Genomic DNA, 11,901 nt, shown 5'->3' with positions numbered 1-11,901 from the left:
CCCCCCCCCCCCCCCCAGTCCTGGCTCCTCACATGAGAGGAAATAGGTCTGTCAGCGGGCCGCAGGCTCCATCTCTGCAGCGGGCACCGTGGCCCCCGGACCGGATGAGACCCCTCCCGCTGGCGTCCTCGTCCCAGACTCCTCTGGGGAGGCAGGGGCTTGCCCAGGGCCTCCTCCGCTGTCCTCCGGGTCCGGGCTCGCTCCCGCCACTCCCGCGGTGCTCCTTCGTCTCTGGGGAGGACACGCGGCACGTTAGCCGTGGGGCCAGAAGCAGCCCCGGCACAGTTTCCCCCCAAACCCTTTCCCGTCCCTCCACCCAGATGGGAGGCGCCCGTCTGCTCCTGTCCCACGGCGCCAGCTCCATGCGAGGGGACAACACAGGCCCCCCCCCCCCACCCCCCGGGGCTGAGCAGCAGGACCCTGTCCCCAGGGAAGATGTGGGCTCTGGCTGAGCTCAGGAATCAGAGGCCTTCACGGTCCCCGTGACACCTGAGTTCCTTCCTTCCTCTCTCTCTCTTCCTTTTTTTAGAGAGGGGGTGGGGGACAGGGAGAATCGCAAGCAGGCTCCATGCTCGGTGCAGAAGCTGACGGGCGGGGGGGAGGCTGGATCCCATGACCCTGGGATCATGACCTGACCTGAAACCAAGAGTTGGACGCTCAACTGCCTGAGCCACCCAGGCGCCCCAAGTTTCACTTCTATGGCTGAGCTTCTTGGGTCCACCCCCAATCCCCTCCGCCAGGGAGCCTCCATGCTGCCGGCACAGCTTGGCCCTGCACGGTGACCTTCCAACGGTATCCGCCGGACTCACTGCCTGCCCCGCGGAGGTGGGGCTGCCGCACCGGATGCGTGTGGAATTTCTGAACTAAACGGAAAGACCAGCCCCTGGTTTGGCTGTGGTTGCAGCTTCCGGGATGGGGTGGGGTCCCAGCAAATCCTCACCTGGCCCTGGGCTCCACCCAGCTCGCATTCTGGAGTCTGGAAGCTCTCTCCCCAGCCCCACGCAGGCCCCTGCGAGGCTGCTTCCTGCCTCCCCAGCTCCCAGGAGGTTCCTGAGCCCCCTCCCCCAGCTGAGCCAGGCTCCACCACTCATCTCCGCAAATGGAGCTGTGACCTTCCACGACCTGGCCCCTGCTGTGCCCCTGGACAGGGGCTCCACCCGAGTGTCCGCTACCCCTTACCCACTCCTGGAGAGGCACAGGGGGACGCTCCGAGGGCTTGCATGTGCACAGATAACCAGGTGGCGTGACGGGGGTCCACGGGGCTGTGCTGAGTCTACGCCACAAGACGGGACTCTGCACGCTGTCACCAAGGGACCACAGAACGCCAGCGCAGGCCCGAGGCAGAGAAACCAAGAAGACAGCGCTCGCTTGCCCTTGGTACTCAAGAATCTTCTCCCGCAGAGCTGTGCAGCATCCTGGGCGCCGCTCGAGCCCAACCTCGTGGCAGGAAGCACACGTCCTCCCGGCCACACGCCACGGCGACCGCAGCCACCCCAAGTGCCACCTCCCTGCACGCTGTCCAGATCGTAGGACTCGCACTGACACAGGGCAGAGCGAGGGATGAGGGGGTCCAGAAGGGCGGGTTGGGCGGGTCTCACAAAACACCATAAAGAAAGGAACCTGGAGGGAGGTGGGGAGGGGGACCCTCCTGCAGCACCGTGAGAGGCACCCCAGCGGTCAAGGTCATGCCAGTACGTTTGCTCCAGAAGGGCCGGCAGAACCGCCCTGCAAAGCCACCTGTGCTTGGCCCACACCTGGAGCTGGTGGTAAAGCAGCAGATCCGGGACTCCAGCCGAAGGACTCTCTGGGGGGCCCGGGGGGGCGGCCTGAGCTCCAGCCGGGGGCCTGCCTGGCATGTGGCTGATGACCAGTGTGAACGTGCCCTAGAGCCGGGACTCCAGGCATCAGCCGCACGTCAGTCATCAGGACGACAGCGCGGGGGGTGGAACGCGGCGAGTCCTGACCAGTTCTGAGGGCCGGACACCTCCCTCCTTCCACAGGAAGGGTCGGGCCCCGTCAGCACGTCCGGCGCGGGGAGGACACGGGCGCACCCCTGCCACACTGTTCCTGGGCAGTCTGTCCCATCAGAGTCCCCAGAGTAAACGCACTCGTGCGGGGAGATTTCAGGACTGAGGAGGGTCTATTCACACGGGGTGTGGCAGGCGGCCCCGGGGACAGAGCAAGAGCCCTGTGACCCCAAGCCCCGGGGAGGAGGGACGGAGAGGCTGCCAGGACCCAGGCGGCACTTACACGGAGGTGCAGGGGGAAGCAGGACCCTGCCCTCCCTCTCCGCCTCCTCTCTGATCTCCTGCTGGGGCCCCCATTGGCCAAACCCAGCCAGGAGGTGAGGGGCACTGGGGTGCCGTGGACGCAGTCCATGCTGGACGGCCTCCTGGGGCCCAGAGCGCAGTAGAGACGGGCGGCCGGTGGAGCTGGAGGACAGAGGAGCCGGTGAGGACAGGCCCCGGCCCGGCCCCCCGCGAGGCTGACCGCAGCTGCAGGCAGCGCACAGCCACCCAGGCAGGGGCAAGAGGGAACTGTGTCGGTGGGTGCTTCTCTTTTTTTTTTTTTTTTTTTTACGTTTATTTATTTTTGAGAAACAGAGTGAGACAAAGTGTGAGCGGGGGAGGGGCAGAGAGAGAAGGAGACACAGAATCCGAAGCAGGCTCCAGGCTCTGAGCGAGCAGTAGCACAAAGCCCGATGCGGGGCTTGAACCCATGAACTGGGAGATCATGACCTGAGCCGAAGTCGGACACTCAACCGACTGAGCCACCCGGGCGCCCCGCCTGCATCCTTTTTTTAATTTTCAACTTTATTCTTCAGAGCTAGAGAGAGCGAGCGAAAGCGGGCCAGTGTGTGAGTGGGGGAGGGGCAGGGGGAGGGGGAGGGCCTCAGGCAGGCTCTAGGCTCGGCACAGAGCCTGACCGGGCTGGGGCTCGATCCACGACCCCGTATCATGACCTGAGCCAAAACCAAGAGTCGACGCTCAACTGACTGAGCCCCCCAGGCTCCGGGGAGCAAGGCTTCAACGCACAACCTTCCTTAGAAGAGCCCCGGGAGCCAGGTGATCGGGAAGAGGGCAGGAGGGGATCAAGAAAGAACAAGGCATCTGAGAAGACGCTGGGTGGAGCCGACGCAGAGCAACGACCCCCCGAGGCCTGTGCCCACAGCCGCCCGCCCGAGGGAGCCAGCCAGCAGAGCACCCCAGAGGAGGCAAGAGCAGAGCCTTCCCCAGAGAGAGGCAGGCCCCGCGCCAGATCACTCACCGTACGTGCTGCTCCCTGGGGGCCAAGGCCCCGCTGTCCTCCGCTCTCCTGGCGGGAAGCCCCGCTCGCTGCCGTGGCACCAGGGCCGGCAGGACGCTCCTGAGGGAGGACATCTTCCTTCTACCGTCACAGACCCCGCGGTGAACACTCCCCCGCGGACGGCACGCGCTAGAACACAAACATGCAACACGTCCGAACGAGGCCCGTGGGGGCCGATGGTGAACGCCCACGGGCGCCCACGGAAGCCCGAGGCCTGGCCGCTCCCAGGGCCCGGCAACCCGGGGCTCCTGCCTCGGAAGGCTCTGGGTGGCTGGGAACCGGAAAGACAAGTGGACTCGCAGAGAGGAAGGCCTCCTCCTTGTTCATAACGAGACGGGGGAACTGAGGGAGGGCGGGGGTGGGGGTCAGGCCCCGGGGACTCAGTGCTGGGCTGGCTGCAGCTGGACACCCACACTGCCCACCTCCAGCGCCTCCCAGGTTGGAATCGGTCGACAACACTTTGGTTTTCTCCCGAGAGTTTTCAAACCTCAGGACGGGAGAAAGAACGGCACAATGAGCCCCCGAACACCTTTCACGGGGAAGGAAGTTTTCCATCGGCCGGACCCCAGCCTTTCAGACTTACTTTTCCTAACGGCCCCCCCCCGGAGCGGGGCCACGGACACCGCGGACCACTGGACACGCGTCCCTGCCGTCCGCGGGGGCTGTGCTGTGCAGCGCCACAAACCACAGTAACCGCTAGGATTCTGTGCTCCCCAGGGGCCGATTCGTGTCCCCCTGGAATGGTACCGCCCCCTCGTGTGAGTGTATGAGCTATATTCACCAGTAAACGTTCTCTTTCTTTGTCCCTCCATCCACACGCGTGCGTGCACACGCACACGCACAGGGTCTGAGTTTCTGGGTAACTGTAACCCCAAACCAGGCAAGCATCCACCACATGACAAATGCCGACAGGGCACAGACATCTACCTGACGTTTTAAAAGATCACGGAAAGTGGTATTACAATGTTGGCCAGATCAAGACAATACAGCCTGGCTTTTAAATTTTACCTGAGAACACGTCTGGAGCCGGAATGTTCTTTCTCCTTCGTGTTCAGAGCCGCCTTGAGGTTTGCAGGTAACTCTGCCGGTAAGAGCTGCTTTGCAAGCACTTCCTCCTGCTCCTTCTCGACAATCTCCTGCCTCAGCCTCCAAAAGCGCCTGATTTCCTCCTCGCCCGGCCAGTCTTCTGGGGAGGCAGTGGACTTGCCCAGCTCACTCAGGTGTAGCTTTTCAACAGGAGGGAGAAAGTCTGCTTTTTCTTTTAACCTCCCCCTTCGATCTTGAGAATTCACAGCGTCCTTGTCGGCCACACGCTCTGCGGACAAACACAACGGGGGAGGTGGGGGCTCCGTTGGGTGCGTCGCGGCAGCTGGTCAAGTCACTGGTGGACACGGTGCTGTGGGCCGGCTGCACCTCTACACGGCCCCCCGGAGCCGCACGACCCTGGTGACCGGCTCCCTCCACCCTCCGGCCCTTCCACTCCATGTCTATTTATACAGATGAAGCACACTTCTCTGTTCCCCCAGCCTTGATCTTTTAATAGCTTTATTTCTAATTAATTCTTGGCCCAGGTGCCTACCGTGTATGCTTGGCAAGATCACTGTCGACCCTAAACACTGTCCTCTCCAGGTAAGTTACTTGAAAGGAAGCTCGCCAGGAACACTCTTGCCTTTAGGATTACTCTCCACTGTCCCCTCATGGACGAGCAGCCCCACCTCCTGCCCCCGCCCCCACCAAGGCAGAGTGAGGTCACAGGTCGAGCTGACACAGACTTTTTGGCTTTAGGTTCAAACTCGTAATACAGACACTTTGCATCTGGCCATCCTTTCTGAGAAATGACCCTGGATTCTGATCCGTCATTAAGAGACGAAGCCAGTATATTCTTTGGGAAACAAGGGTGTTTGCGGTTTGCAGCAGCAGGCAGGCAGTAGACGAGGCAGAGGCATGGAGCTGTGGGCGCCCTCCTCGTGCCCTGGGCCCTTGCCATCCCGGGGTTTGCCAGACTCACCTCCTACTAGCACCCGCACATCTGCGCCTGGGTGTTTCCTCCAGCCCACGAGGGCCAGCGTGCAGGGCTGGGGACTGTGCGCCCCTCCGTTCGGCGAGGCATCGCTGGTCTGGAGCCCGTGTGCCCTACTCCCCCACTCTGCTGTGCAGTAACCCCTGGGCCTGCGTCCAAGCGGGAACCCTGTGACTGCCGAGGCCTTGTGAGACCCAGGTCCTGACCCGGTCCGTGGGGGCAGCACCCGAGGGGCTGTGACTGCTGAGGCCCAGTGGGGGCTTCCCACCTCTGTTGGCCTCCTCCCCTTCCCCACGTCCCCCGCTTCAGCCTCCATGCTGCCACCTGGATCATCTCTCGAATCAGTTACTGGCCCTTGAATCCTGACTCAGGAACTGCTGTTGGGGGACACAAACTAAGACACTTTGCAAATACAATCGGTGTTTACGATGACACATTCTGGGGTCATTTGTTTGGATTTGGGAAAAAGATCAGCACTTCCTAATTACTTTGGCCATTCCTTATGTTTACTGAGACAGACTTAGTAATTCCCACACTTTGACTGTATCACATGTGTAACTATCATGGCTGCTTCAAGTCTAGGCGTTTTCTTAATCTAGGAGCTGTGTTTAAGCAGTAAAGATTTCGATGCTCCGAAGTAAATTTTCAGAGCACTCACTTTTTTCGTGAGCATTCAATTACAATTCTCTTTTACGTCTACTTTGTCTGAGTGGAACCACAGTGCTCCTTCCCGGTTAGATTATCTCGTGAGCACGTGAGAATGCCTGGCTGGATGGTCCGCACGTTGAAAACACAGGATCAAATGTTGAGTGAGCGTGCACCCAAAAAGTGGCAAGACCACGGCCCCTTGCCCACGAGTAAGGGCGTGTCACTGCTCCTGTTGTGAAATAGTTGTCGGACGGGCCGAGGGAATTTCCTGAAGCAGGTGCCTGGTGAGGCTTGCTGGTGAGGAGTTTCATTCGATTTACCCAGTGAACTTTTACCAGATCCCACCCTAGACGGGCTCTGCAAGGGGCGCGGAGAGCGCAGACCCATGAACACAGAACCGAGGAAAGACACAGCTCCGACAGGCCGGCACGGACCCCCGATCGCGGTGTGAGTCCAGCAGAGGCCACGCGAGGCCCAGCGTGCTCCCCGTGACGCCACTGAGGAGACAGGCTCCCTGGGTCCTGGTTTTAACAAGCAGTGACTTCAGTTCTAATGCAGTTTGGTGCAGTGACGGTCCCACCAACCTGGAGAAGCTGACCCTCGGGGAGGAGGCCGCTGCATGGTGCAGGCCTGCAGGAAGGCCAGGATGGCACCCAGTCCCTTCTGCACGATGAGGGGGGCGGGGAACTCCAGGGGGCAGTGTCTCAGGTTCAAGGCTCTCAGTGTGGTCACGTTCCCTGTGAGAGAGGAAACCACACCTTCACACACTCCTCCATGGAATGAAACAAGGAGGAAAGATTAAAAATCCTATTGGGAATTTGGGGTAAAATGATACGACAGATGTCTGAGCTTTGCTGTAAAAAAAAAAACAACTCTGCAGTGGAGGCAGATCGCACAGGGGAAGACCAGGCGAGTCACAAAAGGAAATAAATGAAACAGAGTGAATGGAAGAGACGGTGACAGCCCTGAGGCAAAAACCAGAATACGAAATTGCTGTATCATCTGAAACGCAACAAAACCTCGGGGAGGACAACGTGACCCATACTCAGGAAACAAGCGTCACTAGAAACTGTCCCCAAGCAGCTCAGATGTTGGATGTAGCGAACAAGAAATTCCAAGCAGTCACAAATATGTTCAAAGCCACGAAGGAAACCATGTTTAAATAATTACAGAAAAATATGGTAAAATGACTCAACAGGGATGAAATGTCGACAGAACCAGAAATTATAAAAACGAACCAGCTAGCAGTTCTCGAGTTGAAACTGCAAAGACCGGGGTGGAAAGTTCTCTAGAGGGACCCGGCAGCAGACACGCGACGGCAGAGGACACAAGTGAGCTTGATGATGGGAGAGAAACGCCATGAGATGGGGAGAACTCTGGAGGCCCGCGGGACAGCCTCACGTACGCTGGTGCACACGCCCGGAATGAGAGCTGCAGAGGACCCAAACGGGGCCCGGCACGCTTCTGGGGAAACCACGGCGCACGTGTCCCCCGCTCGCTGACAGACGCCAGGGCAGTGTCCACAAGTTCACCCCAAGTAGGTGACCGCCAAAGGCAGTCACGCCTGGAAACATCAGAGTCACCGAAGACGCAGACAAACGAGCTTGAAAAGCACAGAGGAGCGACAAACCATCACACACACGGGCACAGGAGTGACTTCCGGGTCAAACAGTGGAGGCCAGAGCCCAGTGAACGGCACGCTAGCGTGCTGACAGAAGACACCTGCGGGTCAAGCGCCCTGAGCCCACCCAGACGGCCCTGCAGGAACACGGGCGAGAGGCAGCCGTCGGATCGCCCGAGCTGCCCGGCGGCGGTCGGTGACCCGGCTCAGGGACTCCACGTCTCCCCCGCCGTTCGCACAGTTTCAAGTCCAGCTGACCGCCCCTGGACGGAGGGAGAGAGTACAGCAGCAGAGGACAGAACCCGTGAGCCGCGAGGCCAGCAAACACAAAGTAGCAGGATCCGGAGCAGAGACGAGAGGGGACGGGAAAAGAAGGGCAGACTCGAGGCCCGCAGGACACAGTGGGGATGCCGACACCCACCGAAGGGCGGCCCAGGAGGAGAGAAGAAAGGATGAGAAGGAAGCAAGGTCTGCAGAAAGAATGTCAATAGCCAGGGGTTGTCCAGCTCTGATTAAACACCCCGCTAAAGGTTCCAGAAGCTCGGTGAACCCCAAGTAAAGCGGATGCAAAGAGAGATGCGTCCAGGCACACCGCAGGTAAACTGCTGAAAATTAAACACAAAGAGAGGAGTTTTAAGCAGCCAGACGAAAAAAGATTCATCGGTTTTAAAGGAAAAACAGTAAGACTGACAGCTGGCTTTTCAGCAGAAGTTAGAAGCCAGAGGACGATAAAGACATTTTGAAAGTAGTGAACACACCTCTGAAACCTGGTTCTCTACTCAGCCAGACAGCCTCCAAATATGATGGAAAATAAAGATGACTTTTTAGAAAACCAAACTTGAAGAATTCATTACCAAAGAGGAAACGATAATACTAAAGGGAGATCTTCAGGCCACGATGGTCCTCCCGGGTGAAAGCAGGCAACTTGAGAAACGAAGGTTAAACATGTAAGAAAATATAAATAAATACTGACAGTTTAAGATGCGTTTGTGGGATGTATAACAAGATGTAAAAGCAAAATCTATGAAAAACAGCCCAAAAGGCAGGAAGGAGGCAACGGAACTAAAAGTGGTGAAGGTCTGACTTCAGCCGACGGTCATCGGTCAAGGATGGACGGCATAGTGTCTAGAGAACCACTAAATGATGCTACAAACAGTACAGTGGACAACTCTGCTTCCCGCAATGTTGGCGTAGCTCCAATCTGATCAACTCCCTGCAGATAACCAGTCTGCAGAAACTGGGCAGAATATACACCACCCGTGGGCAAGCCAGAAGTGAAAAGCAGGCAGAAACTAGAGGGGGAGTGACAGCTTCCAGAAGAGAAAGACACAAACGCGTGTACCATCTGTATGGCTTTCTGCCTGACGGAAGGCCCCAGAGGGCCCCACGCGGGGCAGCTGTAACAGACAGAAACCTATGTGACCTTGTAGTGCCAGAGGACAGACCACAGAGCTACTGCACCAGCCAGAAAGCGAAGGGGTGCACTCCGGACAGAAGAGGACCGCCAAGGGGGGCCCTACATCGCCGTGCAGACGGCCCACGTGCAAATCCCTGGCACGGTCCTGAACTTCCCGCACACAGCACGGCCGCACCTGCTGCCTGATGCCAGAGAGACAGTTGGGAGTCTGGGTTCTCTCAACTTAGCTATTTAAAAAAAAAATTTTTTTTTAAGTTTATTTATTTATTTTGAGAGAGGCAGAGACAGTGCAAATGGGGGAGGGGCAGAGAGAGGAAGACAGAGAATCCCAAGCAGGCTCCGCACTGTCAGTTTGGAGCCCGATGTGGGGCTCGAACTCATGAAACCGTGAGATCATGACCTGAGCCGAAACCAAGAGTTGGACACTTAACCGACTGAGCCACCCAGGTGCCCCTCAACTTACCTATTTTTAAAAACCAGTACTCTAAAGAGGAAGATAACAGAATCCAGAATCTCCACAGTGTATCTACCGCAATGTCCAAGATAAAATCCAAAAAATTATTAAAGGAAAAATTTGTTTATACTAAATGAAAAAAAGAACTCTGCACAGAAAAATAGAAACTATTTTTTTAATATGAAAATCCAAGGACTGAAAACACAGTATCTGAAAAAAAATTACTAGACGGTTTTCACAGCCAATTAGAGATGACAGAAAAAGATGCATGAACTTGAAGATACTTATCTATCTTCTCTGAAGAGCAGAAAAATTACCTTTTTAAAACGTACAGAAGGTCAGTAATCTGTAGGACAATAACAAAAGGTTGGACAAATAAATAGAGACAGGAACAGAAAAATATTTGAAGAGTTAATGACCAAAATCTTTCTCAAATTTGGCAAAAAGATGTGAATTTCAAAACTGGATAAGTTCAACAAACACCTAGTAGGAAAAATATAAAGAAAACCACAGCTAAGGACCTCAGAGTCAAAGCACTGAAAAGCAAAGATACAGAGAAATCTTGAAAGTAACCAAGGCCAATGAACACAGTTCATAAAGGAGGACAAAGTGAGTGACCTCAGAGGCCTGAGGGCAGTGGAACTTCTTTAAAGTCCTGGATGAAACAAATTCAACCCTTATTTTTAATCAACAATATCCTTTGAGAATCAAGGCAAGGGGTACCTGGGGGGCTCAGGCTGTTAACTGTCCGACTCCCGATTTTGGCTCATGAGCTCACGGTTTGTGGGTTCGAGCCCCGCGTTGGGCTCTGTGCGGACGGCGTGGAGCCTGCTTGGGATTCTCTCTCTTTCCCTCTGTGTGCCCCTCCCCCACGCTCCCTCTCTCTCTCAAAATAAATAAACTTAAAAAAATTATTTACATCAAAAAAGAATTAAGGCAAAATGAAGACATTTCCGGAAACGTAACAATTTTAAGAAACCTGAAGAGAAGTTCTTCAGGCTGAAGGAAAAGGACACCAGCTGTATCTTCAGGAAAGAGTGAAGAGATGTCTACGTGGAATGCTACACGTTAAGCAAACACAAAATACATTTTCTCTTAGTTTCTCTAAAAATACGTGACTGCTGAAAGCCAAAACTGTAAGTCCGTGTTGCAGGTTTATAACATAGGTAGACCTCATCCGTAGGACAGGCTGAGTATAAGGAGGACCGGAGAGAGCAGGCCGGTATGGCTACCAGGTGGTGACGTGAGGTGGTGACACAGGACAGCGCTAGCTCGAGGCATGCGTGGTGCAACCCCGACAGCAACCGTGAGACGGTAGAGGCATGTTAAGAAGAATAACTAAAAAGTCAATATAAAAGTTAGAAGTCTAAGTGATACCCAATCAACATGCAGTCATTGGAACAGAAAAAAAGCATTGAGACAAACAGCAAGGAGTGAAACGACAGCCTGAAATCCATTCATGTCAATGATTATATTAAATTAACCAGTCTAACCACTTCCGTTAAAAGGCAGAGATAGTCTGACTGGACGGAAGAGCAAGACCCCGCGACATACTGCCTACCAGCCATGCAATGTACCCACGGAGAGGTTCGAAGTAAGAGAGTGGAAAAACACATCACGTAAAGAGTAGACAGAAGAAGGTTGCAGCGGCCACACTAGTCCGTCCCGAAGGGCCCGTAAGCACCTGACAAGGTTCACGTCGGAAAACACCTGGAGATGCCGCGTTTTGGGGCTTGTGGGAGCAGCCACGGCAGCACTTGGGGGAAATCACAGTTGCCACAGCATGGGTTAGAAAAGCAAGGTTGAAAACCAGTGATCTAAGCCTCCAACTCAACAGGTTAGAGAAAGAACAGCAAGTTAAACCTAAAGAAACAGAGACAGTAAAGAGCAGAAGTATGAGACGAAACGAAACAGATGCGGAAAGGAGAACATTGTCTTCTGCTTCCTCCTCCTCGTCATTCACAGCAACGAAAGTGAATGAAAGTGAAGGCACCGCCCTCATAAGTGTCCCTGCAGATCCACCCCAAGACCGCAGTGCTGAGCCCAAACTGCAAGTCGCCGGGACAGCCCATCTGGAGGATTCAACTTAGAGACAGTTCAAAAGGAGGGTCCTGGGTGGGGGATGGGCAGCGAGGAGGGCACCTGCCGGGATGGGCACCGGGTGTTGCCTGGAAACCGATGTGACGATAAAGTTCCTATTAAAACCAAAAAACACAAAAGGAGGGTCCTTGAAACAGACATCGTCTGAGAGCCGTCAGTGGCAGAGCCCTCCAGGAAAGCGAGGGGAGGGTGAGTCCGGACCCGCGGGCCCCCCGGGAGGCACAGGGTGCAGCGGGGACCAGACCGGACCGGGCCCGGGAGTTGCAGCTGTGACGCCAGCTTTCCTGAGCTGTGCACTGGCTACAAAGCGCCACATCCTTCTTCTTTCTCCCCCC

The 11,901-nt window shown here is 55.9% G+C and overlaps 1 protein-coding gene across 3 annotated transcripts in view; it reads right to left on the bottom strand.

Moving 5' to 3' along the window:
• Positions 1–11,901, bottom strand: part of LRRC27 (leucine rich repeat containing 27) — a 36,876-nt gene that overhangs the window by 15,440 nt on the left and 9,535 nt on the right. For all 3 annotated transcript variants that reach the window (XR_007460862.1, XM_049645911.1, XM_049645910.1), the window contains exons 5-8: positions 6,559–6,711; positions 4,315–4,621; positions 3,268–3,435; positions 33–231 (exon numbers count right to left, since the gene is read on the bottom strand). Coding sequence is in view for 2 of the 3 variants with exons in the window: in XM_049645911.1 (XP_049501868.1) it covers positions 33–231; positions 3,268–3,435; positions 4,315–4,621; positions 6,559–6,711 (827 nt within the window). In the remaining variant the exon portion in view is untranslated. The remainder of the gene's footprint in view (positions 1–32; positions 232–3,267; positions 3,436–4,314; positions 4,622–6,558; positions 6,712–11,901) is intronic.

This window comes from Panthera uncia, chromosome D2 (genome assembly GCF_023721935.1).
Source record: "Panthera uncia isolate 11264 chromosome D2, Puncia_PCG_1.0, whole genome shotgun sequence".
Classification (NCBI taxonomy): Eukaryota; Metazoa; Chordata; class Mammalia; order Carnivora; family Felidae; genus Panthera; species Panthera uncia.
The sequence above is the reverse complement of the archived record's forward strand: the minus strand, read 5'-3'. Positions and strand labels throughout refer to the sequence as shown.